This window comes from Octopus bimaculoides, chromosome 2 (genome assembly GCF_046866305.1).
Source record: "Octopus bimaculoides isolate indiv1 chromosome 2, ASM4686630v1, whole genome shotgun sequence".
NCBI classification, from domain to species: Eukaryota; Metazoa; Mollusca; class Cephalopoda; order Octopoda; family Octopodidae; genus Octopus; species Octopus bimaculoides.
In genome coordinates, this window is record NC_142929.1 from 117,795,490 (window position 1) to 117,817,227 (window position 21,738).

General features: G+C 39.5%; 1 protein-coding gene across 7 annotated transcripts; it reads right to left on the bottom strand.

Moving 5' to 3' along the window:
• Positions 1-933: 933 nt before the first annotated feature.
• On the bottom strand, positions 934-21,369 carry LOC106882424 (O-phosphoseryl-tRNA(Sec) selenium transferase). 7 transcript variants are annotated; one of them, XM_089347601.1, is made up of 11 exons: positions 21,347-21,369; positions 14,949-15,074; positions 13,813-13,967; positions 11,543-11,661; positions 10,188-10,346; positions 9,264-9,417; positions 7,997-8,099; positions 4,386-4,515; positions 3,508-3,693; positions 2,648-2,729; positions 934-1,362 (listed from the first exon to the last, which is right to left on the bottom strand). In XM_089347601.1, exons 2-11 carry the CDS (start codon positions 15,060-15,062, stop codon positions 1,032-1,034), a joined length of 1,533 nt encoding a protein of 510 aa, XP_089203727.1. In that variant the 5' UTR covers positions 15,063-15,074; positions 21,347-21,369; the 3' UTR covers positions 934-1,031. The 7 variants fall into 7 exon arrangements, with proteins under 7 accessions (XP_089203727.1, XP_089203725.1, XP_014788583.1 ...); XM_089347599.1 differs by lacking the exon at positions 21,347-21,369 and adding an exon at positions 18,119-18,294; XM_014933097.3 differs by lacking the exon at positions 21,347-21,369 and adding an exon at positions 17,395-17,529.
• Positions 21,370-21,738: the final 369 nt, after the last annotated feature.

Consider the following 21,738-nt stretch of genomic DNA (forward strand, 5'->3'; position numbering starts at 1 on the left):
TTGTGCCTATATATATATAGAAAAAGAATGAATTTTAAAAAGTTTGACACTCTATTATCCTATGTATATGTGTAAAAATTCATTTGATTTATGTCTGTTTTCCAAGGTAGAGCATAAGCTAGACCATTCATGAAGCAACTGGTGGTTAACAGACCTTTCTGAATGGCAAGCCTTGTGAAAAAAATTACTGTGAACTCTTTTGTAGTGTGGCCTACCAGATGAGTCATGTCTCATGTAGCCCACTTCTTGATAAAGACTGCCTATGCCTGGATTTGATGAATTGAGGCATTATTTTAGTTGAATGCCCCTTTTGTTACTAACACATACCTCTTTGTCAAATAAGGGATATTTCTATTCAACTTGTTTTTGGAAGTATGGTATTACAGGATGATTTAGCAGGGAATGTCAACAAACATCACTGTTAGTTTTTGCTCAGTGCTTTCACAGTGTAAGAATGCATATATTTTTTAGTTGATGGTTCTGCAGTGAGACAGGGGCTGAGACACTAGTAATGAAGTGAAGTCCATCCATGGCTGTGTATCTCCACTTTTGCCATCCTTGTATGTTTTAAATGAAATTCATTGTGGCAGATTCTTGACACGAGGATGCTTTTTCCTGTCAGCCAATTCATTCTTGTTTCAAAGCAAAGTAATATTTTCCCTGGTTGGACACATTTTTATGGACGATTGCAACTGAACAACACATATACATACATGTGTAAATACACACACACACACGGCGTCTTTCAATTTCTGTCTATTAAATTCACTTGCAGGGCTTTGGTTGGCCTGAGAAGACACGTAATAGAACTGCACTTTATACCACAAGCTTATGAAGTGGAATAATTAATTACACACTGCCATGCCTGTGAATATTTTATACATACGTTAATATCAATCTTTGACAATACATTTCAAAAACAAAAGAAAACAATTTAGCAGAGCTTTTCTAAGTGGTTTTATTATAAAAGTGAAAATGATTTTGAATTGATTGATTTATAATATAGCTATCACATCTAGTAAACAAATGTCTCAGGTATTTACATTGACATCGTCATTACTTAATACATCTTTAATGCTTGTATTTAATTCATCATTGGTAAGCTTATCTTTACTAGTTGTACTTGTATCGTCATTAGTACTTATATCTTCAGAAGGTTGTCTGATTATTTCACAGTTGCTGTTACTGAATTTTGCAAGTACCTTATCTAATCTGTTTATAAATGTGTCAGCATCCGTTTTTGTCATACCAATACTTGCAGCTGCAGTCAGGTAACTGCATGGGTAGTTGTTATAATGGGCTCCAAAATTTACAAAGCTTTGTTTGCATATTTCCTTTGTCCCTGAGTCTTTAGCAATTACCCTACCAATGAAAGATGGAAAGAAATATGATTTTACAATACATTTTAGACATTACAAGCACATATTCAGATAGGAAAGAGAAACAAATCCAGTCATAGCTACTTAAGCTGTTGCTTTTTATAATGTCTAATATCATTTTACAGTGAAAATCTGAGCTGGCAGTTTATTCATAATATACTGTTGTTAAGGAGAAGACTCGGCAAGCCAAGTGAGAGCATAAGCTGTGACCTCTGCCAGAAGTGTAGCCAGCTCACTTATTCGCATCTTTACTTTATTGGACACTAAACTCTGCTCGTTGAGACCTGTTGGGGCAAGTGAAATCGAAATCGCAATTGAACCATATTCGATGACTGGCACCTGCGCCAGTAGAGCACTGTCAGAGCGTGTTCATTACCAGTGCAGCTGTCTGGCTTCCGTGCTAGTGGCCCATAAATAGCACCATTGAGCGTAATCGTTACCAGTGTCGACTTCTAGCACTTGTGCTGGTGGCACATAAAAAAAAAACACCTTTTTGAGCGAGGCCGTTGCCAGTACCGTATGACTGGCCCTCGTGCTGGTGGCATGTAAAAGCACCCACTACATTCTTGGAGTGGTTGGCGTTAGGAAGGGCATCCAGCTGTAGAAACTCTGCCAGATCAGATTGGAGCCTGGTGCAGCCTTCTGGCTTGCCAGTCCTCAATCAAGTCGTCCAACCCATGCTAGCATGGAAAGCGGATGTTAAACGGTGATACTGTTGTTTAAGGTACATTACCAATTTTACATGGAGGAAGAGTGCAGTTATTCCTTACTGATAGTTTATCTGCTGAAGGCAGAGTTGACCTTTGCATTAAAAGTGCTTGACATTGTTCATAGCTTGAATTTTACCACAAGCATTTTGTGCTTTTGGTAAGAGAAAAACGTGTGCTCCAGCTGGGCCTGCCTAACAAAGGCCAGATGTTACTCCTAACTCATTGTTGAGTTTTGTTCTTACTCCTCTGTACTCTTACTTTCTCTTCATTTTTGTACCTGTTTATAAAGAATGATGATTCAGCTATGAATTCGGGATAAAGCAGTTTTATTGTTGTATGAGACATTCATAAAGTAGCTCCATCTCATACAACTGCTTTACACAGTGAACTGCATATTATCTTATGCCACAGACATTAGAGAGGTTGTCACATTGCAAGCATAATGAAAGAATTACTATCCTCTGAGATGGATAGCTTGCAATATGATTTGCAGAGTTCATGTTTCACCCATATGTTCCATGTTTTGGTGTGCACATGTGTAGTATAAAGATAACTTACCTTGTTCCTGAGACAAATCGTTTGAACAGCATAGATCCAATTTCAGTTACATTAATGCTCTCTTCATATCTGAGGGTCATTGCTATGGAAATAGAAACAGACAATTATTAGAAACAATAGAAACAGACAGACATTATGATCAATGATACAAGAAGCTCACTGCTGTCTAAAGCAAAGCAGATATGTGAACAAAACTCAAGTTCCTATTATATGTTTTTCATACTAGTATTGTGTAAGGTCTATAACTCTATTTACTAAGGTCCAGCCAGTTAATTGACAGAAGAATCGCTCAGTTATGCCTCTTGTTTCAATCTCGTTAACACCTGTCTTGGTTGCAATAGATGTGCTTTCTGTAACATATATTGCAAAAATCAATAGAGTAACATAATTCTTCAAATTGGTCACGGCTGGAATAATGGTCAGTGATAGAAAATTGGACGCTAATCAGACACATTTGGCCCTCATCAAGATGGAGGGGTGGACTGTCTTTAACCTCTGTTATATATTTCTATTCCAATTTTTAAGTAATGAAGAGTTTAGCAGGTGACATAAGTCTGCTTGAGCAGAGATGGACAAAACGAACAAAACTAAATAACAACAAAAACATAGTTACTAACAAACAACCACAACAGTTTGATGCAACAAGAGGATACTCTACATGGATACTTGGTTTGCTAGACATAACTGCAAAATGTTCTGCTACCATATAAAAAAAAAAAAAAGGAAGAACAGATTGAATAATATAGTGGTAGGTAAATTAGATGGGATAATTATAACTGAAATGCCTTTTTATGATAAGTCTTCTCAATTAGGGTTAAATAACAAGTCAATGAGATTGTCATTAGAAAACTGTAACTTACCCATTGAAATTTGGTTATTGTTGATGGTCAATAATTTTTGGCCATGTTTCTCGGCACATGATGACAGTGCGTTCTTCAAATATATAAACATTTCTTTTCTGTCTTTCAAAAGTTTCATGTAACCAGTAGAACCAAGAGACAAGAGTGTGATGAAGAGGTCAACAGTTGGAGTCGAAGAGGCTCTGCCTTGAGAAGGTATAAAACAAACAAATTATGGTCCTGGATTCCCTAAACCTGTAGCAGATGAGATGATGATAATGGCTGGAATGCCTTTGATCATAAATCTTCTACAATCAATGCTAGCTAGGGGTTGAAAAGTAACACCACCACCATCATTAAAAGCAACAACATGTAACATTTCCTATATAAAACTGGAGATGGTCAAAATGGTTAAATGACACCATGTAAATAGTGAAGTATGTTACTGATTCCTATTGCCCAGTTTAACATTGCTATATGGCCCTTTGGGTCCTGTTACAAAAATTCAAACCAAATCTTCTGCCTGAGGACAACCCATAGGTGATTGTTTTTTTTGTCCCCATCCCAGCATTCTTGGAGGTCCCACAAAAAGTCCAAGAGTGCTACTCTTTTTTCTTTCACTATGTCAAACAACTTTAAACCCTTTATTATGATAAAAAAAGTTTGAGAACCACTTCTATAGCACAGACTGGGAGATGTTATATGATTCAAAGATCCAACACTCTAGCCATTGGAATATGTGCATTCACATACACACACTGACTTAAAAGGCATGGTTTGTTATTGCCATTCTGCTGAGACATTACCACTTTTACCAAAAACACCTTTCCTAATAAGCCTTTATTAAGTCTTTCTATTAGAGTTACTTTCCTTAGTTGAAATCCAAATCAAACACTTACCTGGATACATCTTACCAATTTCATCAATGAAATTTTTGTCAAACCCAGCAATGATTGAACCTCCCACAGGGACCATGAAGTTTTTATCAGTGCTCTGGACAAAAGCATCAATTCTGCCAACACGTGCAGCCTGGCATGCAACAGAAACGACAGTAGTTATTATGGATGAAAATATGCAACAGGCGAAATGCATTTGGTCAGTAAACTTATCACTAAACATGCAAAACAAAGAGCGGGTATGTATTTAGATAAACCTTCTCAACATAGGGACTAAATATCCTTGGGAAGGACTACTTTGACTAACAAAGAAATGTCAAAGTAGTTACTTGATTTATTCAATATATGTAGCCAAATCATTCCCAACAACCATTCTGTAGTCTTTAAAGTGAAGACCACAAGTTTTCAATTTGGAATTCTGAACATCATCCACTACAATAATTAATAACTACTCGTCAGAAATGATGAGTGAATGTTTTGTTAAGAATCCCTGTCTCTGTACTATAAGTCTACCTGATGAAACCTTCAGTCTTAAACTTTAAAATTACATTTCACACAATAAAGATAGATTAGCTTCAGTTAGCATAGTTATTGGATGAATCCTATTGCAGTTCCATTAATGACATTCTTTGATTAATTTTAGTCATCTAGTGTCCACTTAAAAGCAGTCAAAGAGATATGACATTAATAACAGTAACCACTTCAAAGGCAGGGAAATAACAACTACAACAACCACAAGTGTCATCATGGTAAGATGAGAACAACTGCAGCAATTATAGCAGTACACTCTTCTATTACACAAACATCTGACTCATCATGAACTTCTGATTCCTCACCAAACCTAATGAAAATACAAAGTAATTTTACATTCCTAGAACTAGAACTAGATCAAAGTACATAAAATAGTTACCCCTTTCCTCCAATTTAATTCACCATTAATTAATGGAGAGTGTAACTGTTTCATGGAACTTACCACAGCATCAACTATCATCCATCATTATATTAGATGAATATAAGTGGATATAATAGACTGCTGAGCACACATAAAAGATTACCTATTTGTGAAACTTGAGGTCCCATAAGGCCGTAACTAAATAACTCTAAATAAAGGAGCATTAATAGATGTAAAGCAAATATATCCCTGGAATAGGAAACTTATCTATTGCATAGAACTATCTCAAAAGTTTTAGTCTTAAAGCCAACAGTTAGATGGACTAAGGAATGTAAAATTCAGTATCTGCTTCCACATCTTCGAAACAACAAAATACTGACAGTGGATTTGTAATCACACCATTGTAATTGTTTAATCCTAGGTTAATCTTTTCAGGCAGAATTACAAACAGACTCATTCCAATAGTGGCCATTCCATCTATTTTAGTATATCAAAAATTATGTAATACAATGTGTAGTTTCTTTTATTTATAATTTAAGGACATCTTGGCGTTTATTGCTAGCAAGTTGAGTAACTTCACAAAAGCCCCCTCCTTGGCTCATTTGTAACCACAAACCAAGAGTTTGCATTTATTTTAAAAACAGGGTTGATTCCAGTGGCATTCAAACTCACAAACACAAGACATTAGATCAAATAAAACATGTGCTATGGTACTCTACTATTCTATAATTATTCAATATTATTTCAAGAAGTAGTTCTGTCCATTCCATTACATATACTGAATATCATCACATCAACTCCCAAAAGGTTACTACAAGTTCAGAAATGATGGTGTTAAATACTGTAAGATATATTGTTTTAAACAATTAACTTGGTCAAATTTTTTAGTACAATTCTTGTGAAGTTTAACTTCTACCTCCTTCCTTTTGGGGTCAAGAAACAGGGAGACAGGTTTTGTTTAAATCAACTATAATTCCACCCACCAACACACACACTATATGTTTACACATTTGGTACAATAAGCCAACTACAGTCACAGATTTTAAGCCATGTTCAAGAAGTTATCAAACTGAAAAACCCATAAAGCCTCAGAACATTGCAATTACTAACACATTAAACTGTGTCATCTGTTTGATTTTATTATTTGTACAATGGTCTTATTTCTTCAACCTTCTATGATCTTATTACTGTCATTTACCAAATGTACCTTGGACCCTGTACAAAATCACTCTAATCTTTCTTCCTCACAGCTGTCATTCTCTGGTGTTCTTCCCAAACATTTATCTAGAACAGTTTAAATTCAACATAAAATAACAATAAAGCCAGTACTAACTTAATGTAACAAGCTAAGAAATTATTAATTAAAATTACATCTCTAAGGGAAGAGACAAATATTTTCTAATAATGAATTAGCAACAAAGAACGAGGGAGACAACTCAGAGCAGGGAACTCTGATGAAAGCTTTCTCCAGGTCGATGAAGGCTAAATACAATGGCTTATTTTTAGCCAAGTACTTTTCCTGCAGCTAAAATTAAATTCTAAAATTAGAATTCAGTGTGGAGTCAGTCTGATCTTTGGTCAGTATAGTGACAACTCCAGGAATGCTTTGGTAATATTAAACTTCATCAGCAAAGCATAGCCTAACCTAATTTGCTAGAAGTAAGGTTAGTGAGAGAATACAGAAACTTTTAGTGAATAAAAACTGAGCATTGGTCGGGAAGGAAATATCTAGAGACATTTGCTGTGTGAAAAACTAGTAGCAAAGTAAATTACTGTTATTTCTTGGTTTACTACAACTTGGGCCACTTCATTATTTTTCATGCAGCAATTGCCTCTAGACATTTCTTTTCCACTCATTACTCAGTTTTTATTCATCAAAACACACACACACATAAATAAATACATGTCACTATGAAAAGTTACTAAATGTGGAAAATGAATGGGAGAAGAAGAGTCTACCAAATATCGAACCAACTGAGGGACCAGCCATCAGGGTTGATAGCAGCATAATAGATAAGGCAATTAAGGACGTGAAGACAGGGAAAGCTCCTGGGCCATCAGGAATCACTGCCGAGATGATTAAAATTTCTGGTTGTGTAGGCTACAGCTTAGTCATAGGATGGCACCATTCCCAATGACTGGTGTAGTAGTATTATAGTTAGCTGCTACAAGGGTAAAGGTGATGCCTTAGATAGAAACAACTACAGAGGCATTAAATTACTAGACCAAATCATGAAAGTTACTGAGAGGGTTATAGCTCAATTGATTAGAAATAGAACTAAACTAAATGAGAGGCAGTTTGGTTTTGTACCTGGGAAGAGTGCCACAGATGCCATCTTCCTAGTGAGTACTTGGCCAAAAGTAAGCCATTGTACTTAGCCTTCATCGACCTGGAGAAAACTCTCGACAGAGTTCCCTGCTCTATTATATGGTGGTCTCCACATTGTAAAGTGGTTGGTGTTTAGAAGGGCATCCAACTGTAAAAGCCTTGTCAAAACTGACCTTGCCTGTGCTTATGCCATGTAAAAAGCACTAAGTCCACTCTACTAAGTGGCTGGTATTAGGAAGGGCATCCAGCTGTAAAAAATCCTGCCAAAACAGTTACAGCAGTCTGGTGCAGGCTTGTCAAACTGTTTCACCCATGCCAGCATGAAAGACGGATGTTAAACGATGATAATGATGGCATGAACAAGACAAAAAGGAAATCTGAATATATACTAACCTGTTCCAGTAAATGTGTACATTTAGAAGCTTGGATTCCATATGCATTGTTTACCAAATGTGGAATGTTGTTTTCTTTGCACAATTTAGCAATCTCTTCCAGTCTACAGATGGACAAGATGATAGAGAGGGAAACAGATATATTGAGAGAGTGAGAAATGCAGATTAGAATGGACAAATTTTACTCAAGCTATGTCTCTTTTAGAAAGTTAGTTACTTCTTTTTAAGTATTAAGTACACAGTATGAGGTGAAGCTGAAAAGTTCCTGACTTTGGGTAAAAGAAAATACAGGAGGATCAGTTAATTATGATTTTATTTCATGTATTCCCCTCTCAGATTCACACACTTATTGCTGTAATCATCCAGTTATTCCAAGCCCTGTAAAAGAACTTGGAAGGTTGGGCCTCCAACCAGGCCTTTTGCAATACCCTTACAGCCAGGAACTTTTCAGCACCCACCCCTGTATTTACACTGTTGTATGCTCCCACATACATACACATGTATGATAGCTTTCCATCTTCCACATTCTATTCCACTGAGGAGATATTGGTCAAGCATCAGCTATCATGAACCTGGAGCCACTTGATTCCAAAGTAAATTTCTTGACTACACAACCATGCCATTGAGTTGAATTTTCAAAAAATGTGTTTTTTTACAAAGAGAGAGTATACAGCATGTTTTTCTTTCAGACATACTTGTATTTTAATTACAGGTTGGTCACTACATTAACGACATACTTTTGAGGTATGAATGCTCTATGATGACATGCAGTACTCTTGTTGCATTCTAGTGTTAAGCTGTATAACTGTTAAGTTATACTACCTCTCATGCAGTCCAAATAGATAAACAAAAATAACAGTAGCAACATCAATAACTTTTTTTAGCTTCAAACACTGTGTTGCAATGGATAGATCAGAGCTAAATGTAGAAAAACGGCAACTGTTATATTATTAGTATCTCCTCTGTGACTGTTGTCAGACTGTATATGACATACAGGGACAGAGTAGTCTATAGAGGGAAAAGCATACAAACACCACTGTACTGAGTCAGAGAGGTTGTCTGAGCATCATAGCTTTGTCCAAATAGGGCTAACTCAAATAACTGGCTATGTGTTTACTTGAATAGGACTGACCATGTGCTAAACAACAATACCATTACCACCATCACCACCATGCAACAACCACAACAACATCACCACTAACAGCAATAACATTATTAACAATAAAATAATAGATTTATAAAGCTTATCTAATAAAAATGATACATACTTATCTGGTGCTCGTGGAGCAAAACAGCTGGTTGTGGACATGACACAGGCAATGTTCTCCCTGCCCAGCATATCAATCTGTTCAGTTAATTTAGTGACATCAGTTCGTAGTTCATCTCCTTCTAATACATTCTCTATGATTACAGGCTGGAAACCTGAGAACAGATTGAAATATCTTACATCATACACTGGTCAGTCACACATGGTAGACAGGTAGAATGACAATGGTGCTGATAAGAATGATGGTAGTGGTAGTGATGTGTAATGAAAGTGGTGGTGGGGATGATAATAATAAATGTGGTAGTGATGGTCATAAATATGGTAATAATGTTGTTAGGGATGATGATAATGATGGTGATGAAAATAATGATGATGATCATACTGGATAATTTTTCACTGACACTGAAATTGAAGACAGCTGTATAAAGAAGTGCCGATCTCTAACTGTAGTGGGAACCTGTGATAGAGGTAAACTCAGGAAGACATGGGACATGGTAGTGAAGCATGATCTTCGAACTTTGAGCCTCACAGAGGCAATGACTTATGACCAAGACCTTTGAAGATGTACTGTGCTTGAGAGACCTGTCAAGCCAAATGAAATAGTCATGGTAACTGACACCCGTGCTAGTGGCACGTAAAGAACACCTTTCGAGCACTGGGCCTCATGGAGGCAAAGTGGCTGTATGTTTCAAATCTAAAAGCGAAACAAACAAGAGAGATAACTCCAGCATGATAATTCAATTGAAATTTCAATATAGAAAATGTGATAAGAGAGTGGATCTGGTCTTTAAAGTTGACAGGTGAAAGCATCTGAGAATCAAGCATCATTCTGTAATATGCAAGCAAAGCCACTTCCCTGGAATAGATATATGTAATTATAATAAACAGTACATATTGTGTGAATGGTTGGCAAATGAGAACAAACCTGCAGTAACAATGGACTTGAAACAAGATTTCTGATCAATACGGGGCCACAGGACATATTTTGCTTGAGGACGATGTTGTTTAATGGTCAGCATACACAAAACCAAGGCCATACCTGTGGCTACAGGAACGACAAAGCAATTCTTCACAGAATGTACACCTGAAAAAAAAAAAAAAATTCAGCTTGCTAAACTACATGGCATTTTGTAAGAAAAGGGAGAGTATGGTGTTTATAATAGGCCAAGATGACCATATTACATTCATTTATTCATTTAACTTCCGTTTTTTCCATGTTAAGCAAGTATTTGAGACAGGATTTTATGACAGGATGTTCTTCCTGTCACCAACCCTCACCTACGCAAATTCTTATACAGGTTTTCAAAAGTGCAAAGTGACCAATCATAATGTCAACATATCACTGCCTTGCTCAGGCAAAGCTGAGTGTTTGTAAAGTTTATACATGCCTCCGCCCCTTCAACACACACATGGTAGGTTTCCTATATTTTCCATCTTCTAAATTTACTTACAAGGCATTTATTAGCCTTGGGCTATATTTGAAGACAATTGCCATGATTGTGCTAATTCCTGATTGCATTTTCCAGAATTATAAAATAGGTCACATAGTTCACATCAATCAGGAGTGACCATTTGTCTTATGAGGTTTACAAGACTTTTAACTGACTGGAATGTAACATGGAGGTAAATAAAAAGGAGTGCCAGAAATCACTTGATATATATTACTCAGTTTTTCTGCAGACATCAACCTACAGGTGTTTAAAATAAACATCATTTGAATCAGTCTCACCGATTTCATTAATACCTTTTACCTCTTCCTTTCTTTAAGTCACCTGACTGTGGCCATGTTGGGGTACCACATTGAAAGGTTTTAGTGGAACAAACTGAATCGACCTCAGGACTTTTAAAATTTTAAGTCTGGTACATATTCTATCGGTCTCTTTTACTAAACCCCTAAGTAATGGGGACATAAACACACACACACACACACAACAGGTATCTTTCAGCTTGTCTACTGAATCCATTCACAAGGTTTTGTTTGTCCTAGACCTATAGTAGAAGACACTTGCCCAAGATGCCACATGGTGGGACTGAACCTGGAACCATGTGGTTGGGCAGCAAGCTTCTTATCACACAACCACACCTAAATTTCATCAGTCTAGAAGGCTTTGGAAATATCACAGGTACTATACATTTTTCTGTGACTGACATAAAAAAGAATCTTCCCTTGTTGACAGAACAGTCAGACCAAATGAAGTACTTTATCAACAAATTATTTTTGACAGAATGATGAATATCTAGATAAAAGGTGGAGACGAGTCTCCATGAACAAACATTTACCACTTAGTTTGATAACATCACGGGCCAAACAGTTTGTTATTTTCATTAGAACACTGGAACCCGCTGCCTTTGGCTGGATTGCAGTGATATCTCCAGATCGACCAATTCCATGACCCAATCTTAAAAAGAAGACAGAAAAATTTAAAACTGTAAAACATGAAAAAAATAAAATACATAAATATCCTAAAAACTCTCAAATTTTTGCAAAGTAAATATGAATGGTGAATTTCAATGCTGTGTTGGACTCAACACCATCAACTTCAGTATTAACCCCAGGAGACTGGAAACTGACCTTGGAAAGATTTGAACTCAGGATGTAAAGAAGTGGAACAAATATCACTAAGATAGTTTTCCAACATTCTAACAGTTCAACCAAACATCTCAAACTTATTTAAAATATATTTTCAGGTCAGACTGGACTGAGTACAACTGCACATACCTAAAATAACACTCAATAGGTCTACTCAAGCATGGCCTGTCGCCCGACGATTCAAAGGTACTTTTTAAATGGGTTGGTTATGTGACACTTGTATAGGCTATGGCTGTGATCTCACTTTACTTGCCAGGTCTTCTCAATCACAGCATATCTTCAGAGGATTCAGTCTCTTGTCATTGCCTCTGTGAGGCCCAATGTTTAAAGGTTGTGCTTCACCACTTCATCCAATGTCTTCCTGGGTCTCCCCCTTTCACAAGTTCCTTCCACTGTTAGGGAGTGACACTTCTTCACACAGCTCTCCTCATCCATATGCAGCACATGACCATGACCATACCAGTGCAGTCATCTCTCTTGCACAATACATCTGATGCTTTTTTATGTCCAACATTTCTCTCAGGGTACTTACACTCTGTCGTGTATGCACACTGACATTACACATCCAGCAGATCATACTAGCTTCATTTCTTTCAAGCCTATGTATGTCCTTAACAATCATGGCCCATGTTTCACTGCTGTGAAGCATGGCAGTTCACACACATGCATCATACAGTCTACCTTTCACTCTGAGTGAGAAGCCTTTAGCACCAGCAGAGGTAGGAGCTTTCTGAACTTTTCCCAGGCTATTCTTATTCTAGTGGCAATGCTCTCAGAGCATCCACCCCAACTACAGACTTGGTCACCTAGGTAGTGGAAGCTATCAACTACTTCTAGTTTCTTCCCCTGGCATATGATGGAATCTGTTTTCTGAGCATCTTCGGTGTTTATTGCTCCTGTGCATCTGCCGTACACAAAAACTATCATCCCGGTTAACACTCCTTTGATGTTGCTGCACCTCTTATGCATCCATAGCTTACACTGGGTACATGTTATGGAGTTTCTACCTACACCTTTTCTACAGATTGAGCAGGCCCATCTACCTGAAGGAGTTTGTGATTTGTTCGCCTTCCTACTTACTAGGACTTTGGGTTTTGCAACATTGACTCTAAAGCTCTTTGATTCTAAACCTTGCTTTCACACCTGAAATTTCTTCTCTAGTTCTGGTAATCATTCTGTTATGAGATCAAGATCATCAGCATAGAGGAGCTCTCAGGGGTAGCCTGTCTTGAATTCCTCTGTTATTGCCTGGAGGACTATGATGAATAAGAGGGGGCTGAGGACTGATCCTTGGTGAACCCCTACTTCTACAAGGAATTCTTCACAATACTCGTTGCCAACCCTTTCCTTACTGACAGCATCCCTGTACAGCTCTTACTAACCACTTATCCCTAGTTTCCACATTGCCTACCAAATAAGGGATCGGGGGACCCTGTCAAAGGCTTTCTCCAAGTCAGCAAAAGCCAAGTACAGGGGTTTATCTTTGGCTAGGTATTTCTCCTGCAGTTGCCTTACCAGAAATATAGCATCAGTGGAGCTTCTACCTGGCACAAAATCGAATTGCATCTCATCTAGGCTGACTCTCTCCCTAATTAGTTGGGTTATGACCCTCTCTGTGACTTTCATCTATATACATATATTTCTACACACACATAGGCTTCTACAATGTATGTTAGCTACATGTTGTGGCCCAGCTAGCAGCATACGGGCAGTTGGTAAACCTTGTAGGCCTACAAAGTCTATTGGGCTAAACATCTAAAAGGATGTTTAACATTAAAGGGGTGTTAACTTCACTGCACAAACCTCTCTAGTAAGGGTCAAGGTTACACTATAGATAAAAATAAGCGACAAAGCTGTATTTAACACAACAAAAGTTATAGATACAACGTACATGAGAATAATAATAAAGAAATCCCCTGAAATAAATAAAAAAAAATCAAATAATACTTGTATGTATTACCTATAGTGTCGTTTAGCAACCAGTTGTGATGCTAACCTGGCTTCACGCTCTCCAACACCACAGTTACCCATGAAGTTGTTGCTGTCCATCACAGCCAGTTCATGTAACACAAGTTCTATGGTGAGATCATCCCAGCCTTCTTGGGGAAGTTTCCTCTGAAAGCATAGATTAATAGAGATAATGTGTATCAAGTAACTTTGGTTCTTGAGTATCTTTAGCAAGATTCATTCTATTGCAAGCATTTAAATCATATACAGCTCCCCTATTGCAGTCCTTTCTCACTCACAATTAACCGGCAGATGATTAGATAATCATGAAGTGAATTAATCTTATCAGTCATGGTAGTGATTTGTTTTCTATAGTAACAAGTATATAATGATAAGGAGCTGTTTAACCATAACAACAGTTATGTCCCTTAGATCTTTTTCAGTCACATCAACTATGCCGACGATGAAAATCTCTTTTAAAATGATTTAAAAGTTAACTGGAACTTTCTTTATCATACCAAGACATAGCGTAGTAACATAAATTTCGGATACGTATCGTACTGTTGTTGTTTAGACTCAAGGCAGCCCTGATAGAGCACATCTATGATGAAAGACTTTCCAGTTGGGGGCCATCTGTTTTCTTAAGTGTATATAGGACTACATTATATCATATATTCTTATATATTCTGAATCTAAAATGGTTGGCTGTGATTTGAGGAAGATTTGGCTGCTATCTCTAGAAAATCAAGTGTACACATTGAGGCTTCAGGCTTCATTGCTGGTTTGTACCAGTTGTCATATGAGTGGATGGAGCATTGTGGGAAAACATTTGTAGATAGAAAATTAAGAAGCAGTTTTGCTGTTTAACCCGCACTCAACATTGACCGAGGATAGCTTTAATGAATGTCATTGCAACTATGACTATACTATCATTTTAGTATTTATCAATATCTAGAGATTTGATGCATCCTTTCTTTATCCCAAGATGGCTTCTATTTTTAGCAGTTGTAGTAATACACCACAAGTGGGATCTCTTGTTAAAAAATATTATTAGTTGTGACGTAGATTTTTATATGTCCAACTTGGCACATACTCATATTAGATACATTTTCTGAGTCTAAAAAAGCAGATATTAATTATAACACTTACATGCTGCAAGAGTTCCTTCAGTTTTGCTTCATGACGCTGCCGAGCCTGGTTCCCTTGCTGGATGTAGCCCACAGATACAAGCTGCTCACACAGAGTGGACACACTGGAATTCATTTCTGCTCACAACTAAAAACAAATAATTAAAAAGCAATGAAAGCCAAGAGTAGTGTGGTGAAGTAAAACAAATCTTAAAATATTGATTTAACATGAGAAAGAGGCAAATTTAACCTATTTCCTGTGACAAAGTATACTGCCCAAAATGTTATAATTTACCTCTTCCACACAATAAACCAATACGTTCTACATTTGAACTATTTGTGTTCACTAACTGTTAACATAGAACGTTACTAGTTTCCAATGATCTCATTGTTTATTATGATATAAATGCTTTCCTCAATTAATAATAATGATTTCTAACATAGGCACACAACTACACATTTTTGAGTAGGGAAAATAATCTTATATTCATCCAAGTACATAACTGGTACTTATTTATTTCTAACATGATAAAAGGGAAGTTGATCTTGGCAGGATTTAAACTAAGAAAACAGAATGGGAAAATATATCACAAGGCTTTTCATTTGGTAATCAACTAATTGCCAACTATAGGTACAAAGACCACTTATTTTAGGGAAGGAGTAAAGTTGATCCGGTAACTCCTAGTATATTACTGGTACTTAAGGTTATGGAATGACAAAGGTTTGACGTTTGTTCTGGGTTTTCATGTTCTGAGTTCAAATCCTGTTGTCAACTTTACCTTTCATCTTTTTCCAGAGTCAATAAAATAAAGTTGAGATCTTAGAAGTGAGTAAATAGGCCAGGTGTTAGTAAGGTCAGAGAAGTTGCTTTCTTTGGGGACGGATATATTGTAGCATGTTTCTAAACACCAGAATAGCCAACTGTAGAGAGAGAATGATTGAAGAGACTGGTGAAGATAGGAGCCATCTCTGGAGCACACTGTTTAAAAGTAATTGAAGGGAACAATGCCAGGGCTACCAGCCTTATCCTGACATAGTCATGATGACTAGCAGAGTCAGTCTTTGACCCTCCTCCTAATCAAAATAAAAGCACCAGTTATTTATTTATACTCACAAATCCTTGAGCACACTCAATAGATTAAATTTATTCTATTACATTTTATAGGCAAATGAAAAAAGGTAGTAAACATCAGTTAGAGTAAAGTCAAGGTTAGTTAGGATTGATAAGACAAAATAGAACAAATTCAATGTGGAGGGGTGGAGGCGAACATAACTGGTGAATGCAAGTAACTATTACTGCTAGCAGTATGTTTTGATATGGTTACTTCACGATAACCGCATCTTGTAAATTTATGCTTTTTTAATAATGAAACCGTATAGATTTTTAATAGTGATTATGTATGAACACGAAGGGGTGGGGTCAAATTTGCGCTTGTGGTATGTGCGGACAACTTTACGTTTGTGCTATCTGAGGTCAACTTTGCCTTTGTAGTAAAAGTTAAAATCTCAATAGGGCCAAATTGGGTGTAAACTTAACCAAATTCCTGGTTTAAAAATCACCACCTCGCACACTGGGCATCTTTGACGAAGTCCATTCTGTGCAAGCATTCGGGCCAAGTTTTTGGTTTAAGGATACTTTTCTCTCTGCGTTCCTTGGACGCCAATGTACGGATCATGGGCACTGCCTTTTTTCCTGAGTGCATAAAGTAACGTGATTCTTTTAGACAACCTATTTAAAGAACACCCATACAGGATGGTTGCACTCCATAGCGGTAGTTGTTGTTTATTCGTATGTTGTTAACTGCTATTAACCTGACGTATGATCAGAGTTATGTTAGCCATCACCATTCTGTGTGTGTCGGAATACTTTAGCCAATGTTTCTTTTCCTTTCTCAGACAGTGATTTGAGGAAGAACTGGAAGTTATTTCTAGCATGACAAGCGACCACACCTAAGCTCCATCGCTGAATGATAACTTAAGGTGTATATAGTTATTGAGATACCTGGCGTAGTTAATCCTCTGACGTTTTCTGAAAATTTTTTCTATTAGAAATGAGAAGGCAGAATTTAGTAAAATATAGCAGACACGAGAGAGACAGAGATGTTAAAACACCAACGGAAAGCTTTCGCATCAAGTAACACTAATTTATCATACTACATACCGGTAAATGCTCATCAAAACATTGCAGAGTATGAAAAGTGGCAAAAATATTAAATAACCTTTAGAAAAGTTGCACAGCAGCAAGCAATTATCAAAATAACAATTACGCCGGTTAATTAATAAAAACGGTGTTAGGCGAAGAAAGTTCCTGGTGCTATTTCAAAATATAAATCGTGATATAACACCGGTAAAATTTATATTTTGAAACAACGTATATTTGTGAAACATATGTGTTGATGTATGTCACAAATATAGGGCGAAAAGATTAAATTTTATATTAGCAAATTTACATGTGAAGTATTCTGTACCGTTTATTCCTTTCTGTAAAGCAAAAATCGGCAAACTTTTTGTGAGGTGGGCCGTATTGGAAATGCTTTTACGTCTTGTAGGCTTCTCAAAGTATGATGTGACGTACCGGTAGTTTTTTACCCCCAATGTGTCAGGGGCCGGTCACATTTCTTAGTAATATTAATTTATACCGGAAACAATATATATATAATGTATATAATAAAAGTTGACAACTTTTTAAATCTTATATTTATTTTGTAAACAAATAATATAATATTACATAGGTATTTTATAATGTTTCTTTCTTTTCTGGAAACTCGTCGCGCACCGGCAGCTGATGGCACGCGAACCGGTGCCGGTCCGCGGACCACCACTTTGAGGAGCACTGTTGTAGACCAAAGCGGGAAAAATAAAGATGAAAACCTGATCACACAAGTCTGTAGCAGTAATAGAAATGGGGATGTATGCAGGGGAAGACGTTCTCCTGTTTCCCAACCTCAGTCAAACGCACTTTAAGCATACATCTAATTCATAAAACCTACTTCCATAACTGGACTATTGGAACAACTTTTTCAAAGAATTTAATGACACCCGTTGTAAAGAATGTCTACAAATTAAATGATGTAAAAATCAGTATGCACTATGCTTGACATGGCAGGCAGTGGAGCGTGAAAACGGTTTTGGCTAGTGTGATGTAAAGGAAGAAAAAAGACAGAAGCGAAGAGAGAATTACGGTAGTCTTACCTGTCGGTCCGGAGAAAGGGCCACTTTCAACATCCACGTGCTGTCACGATCTCCAAGGTTCACTCCACGTCCACATGCGCTTATCGTTACTCTACCGTCTCACACGTCCGCTCTGATGTGCTGTGCGCCGCTGGCTGACCCTCGTGCTTCCCTGAATGCCGCATGTCCACCGCAGCACTTCCGGGGGGATCTAAAGGCCCCACTTCCGATCCTTCCCTACAACACAGCCTGGCTCATAACACCAAACGCCCCCCTGATCTGAAGATCATTCAACCAACCTGCCCACGCCCTCCTCTCAACCCCGACCACACGCCTTAACTTGTCTCGTAATCAGCCAACCAGCAAGGAAGGCACCGCTCCCTCTGTGACCGCCGTGGGACTTCCTGGCATGTTCCTGCCGGCTTCGTCCTCTTGTCCATTACTGTTGGCCCCATCCTCCGTCGCAGTGATGACCCTGCGCACATCCAACACATGTCGTGGAATGCCATCTACGGATGCATTGTTCCTCAAATTCACAGAGTTTATTGTCCCCTTTTCCCACTGTGATGTGCACTGCGCATTTGGGGGTTTAACTCAGACTTCTCCGACCTGCACAAAGGCATGCTCCTTCTCTTCTGCGGGATACGGCGATGCAGTACATTGATACCTCCACTCGTACTTGAATATTACCCTGTGTGGCACTGACTCCTCAGCCTGTCCCGTCCTGGGTGACATATTATACCAAAAAACGGCATCAACCGGTGAGATGTGGCCCCTCTCTGCTATGGTCTTGATGGTACGATGATGCCTCTCCGAACTTCATTGCCACTTGGCCGGTATGCCGTCCTGAAGAAACGGCTGACATGCCACTTGTAGAGCATTTCCCCCAACACCTCCGAGCGAAACGCAGTGCCATTGTCCACAAGCAGCTTATCCACAGGGCCTTGTTCTAGGAATACCTCATTCAGTATTCTTGTGATTTCCTCCCCGGTCCCCGTCTTCATCTCCTTCCATATGGCCAACCATCAAGAGGTATGTCCCCTGCAGGTAGTGCGTCACGTCCACTGCCAGTCGTGTTCCACTTGAATGCTTCCTGCCTCGTGCACACCCGGAGCAAAGTCAATGGACTGGCACCTGTCGCAGCTCCCAACTACTCTTTGCACACTCTGCCTGGTCACGTCCGAGTCAACTTTCCTAGTTAGGAACAGGGTCCTGTCCATCCCCATGTGATGCATGGTATGCAATCTCCTCAGCTCCGAGTCACTCAGTCGACACATCGCAGCCACTCCTTGCACCTGCAATCAGGCTCTCTTTATTCTCGTCAGGGCGTCCACTCTATTCTTCTCTGAGGGCACAAAAACCACACTCAGCCTCAAGTCAAACTCGGCAGCTAGCTCGCCCAGAATTGCCAGACGGCGTTTTATCAGCATCTCTGCACCCCATTTGATTCGCACCCTCCGCTCGCTTGTGATCACTGATTCCCTCACAGTCCGGATCTCGATGGAACGCAGCCCCCACCTCAGGGCCAGGTTCAGCCCTTTCAGCACGGCATCCAGCTCCGCCATGTTGATGCGGTTACAGTCGTCCTTCTTCCTAAGCCAGGCCACATCCTCCACCACGACACCTCCAATTTCCAGGACAACTCCCGTCGCTATGCTGCTGGCATCACACCACACGATCCCCTTCTTCAATTTGGGCACATACCAGTTCCTCTCTTACTGGGTCCTCTGCAGTCACCCTCTCCAAGACTTCTTGCATCATGGTGGCTGTCTTTTCGCCTACGTCATCACTCCACCTCACTCCTTCAGCTCGCCTCTTGATGAAGCTGCATGTCGTCCGGAACCATCCTGCAACCGGGTAGTGTCCCAGTAACTTCCCACACACAGAAAACAGTTCGCGCCTACTCGTCTTTGAGCCCAGTTCTGGAATTTCATTCCCTCTCCGAAACACCAACACGCTAGCCTTGTCACTCCGTAGCTTGAGTCCCAGGGCAGTTCTTCCTTTCATTGCCTCCGGTGGTTTGGCAGTTAGCCCCAAACTCTTCAGGTGGCTTATGACCTCCTTTGCCGACACTATTTTCTCATCCACCAGGATGTCATCAATATAGGAATTCGTGGCTCTTTTCACTTTGTCGGCCTTTCCCAGGAGGGTCTTGAGAATTGTCGCCACAATCTTCGGGGCTGAATTCAGCCCGAATCCCAACCTGGTCAGGCAGTACGTCCGTCCCTTATACCTTACCAGCTGATATTTCCACAGTCTTTCAGCCACATGCAGCTGCAGGTATGCCGATTTCAAGTCGACGATTGTGGAGGCCCCCGTCATCTCCCTCCACTCTCTCAAGGTTTCGCTACAAGTGTCCGTAGCTTCACCGCCCGTATGGTACAATACGTGGTCGTTCAGCTCCCGGAAATCCAATACTGGCCTAACTTTATGTTTCGTCGGCTGCACCACTGCCATCAGCGGTAGCACTCCAGTCTTCACTTCCTCCTTCCAAGGAATCAGAACACCTTCCTTGATCCCTGGTCCACCTCTCCCTCGAACTCATTTCTGGCATCCCCTTTCAGGGTATGCTGATAGCAGCCTACTGCGTTCTTCAATGTCGGAGGATCTCCCTTCCACTGCCGGCCATCGAACACGGTTCGAAAATCTTTGTCTGTGATGGTGTGTGCAGCATAGTTTTCTTCGCAGCTCTCACCACTGTCCTGTCGCGAACTCACAGCGCATAGCGTCCCCGCATCACCGAACACTGGTGCCGAACCTGGGAATGAACCAGGGACTTCAAACGAGAAAAAAAAATGATGTGTATGGCTCGTGTTTCGAGGAGATGTGACCGCTTGGCCGCAAAAAATTAAGTTGGTGGCAAGACTCCAAGGTATAGATGATCTAGCGAGTTTTATACCGTTGTACCTCGATGGATCGGCATTGGCGCTATACCTGGAAATGGAAGAGAAGGACCAGTTGAGCGCAGAAAAAATAGAAGGCTGGCTGATGGAGGCTTTCACAGAAGGGCCATTTATGGCATATGGTCAACTGAGGAAAACAAAGTGGATGGGAGAACAGGTCGATGTGTTTGCCAACGAAACCAGGAGATTGGCTAGACTCATGGGATATAGAGATGGCGCGTTAAATTAGCCTTTGTGACAGGATTTCCTGACCACGTGTTGGTCGTGCTGCAAAAGCTGCCGAAATAGCTTGTGATGTAAAGGAAGAAAAAAGACAGAAGCGAAGAGAGAATTACGGTAGTCTTACCTGTCAGTCCGGAGAAAGGGTCACTTTCAACATCCACGTGCTGTCACAATCTCCAAGGTTCACCTCCACGTCCACGTGCGCTATCCGTTGCTCTACCGTCTCACACTTCCGCTCTGATGTACTGTTCGCCGCTGACTGACTCTCGTGCTTCCCTGAATGCCGCATGCCACCGCGGCACTTCCGGTGGGATCCACAGGCCCCACTTCCGACAAGACATGCCTACTCCCTCACTTCCGATCCTTCCCTACAACACAGCATGGCACATAACACCACAGCCAGGACAGAAGTGATTGTGTTCTAGCAAGTTTAACTGCTTTCTTCAACAGATAAATAAATACTTTTTTCGTCACTACTCTCTTAAAATCGATAAGTCATGTAAACTGTATTACAGC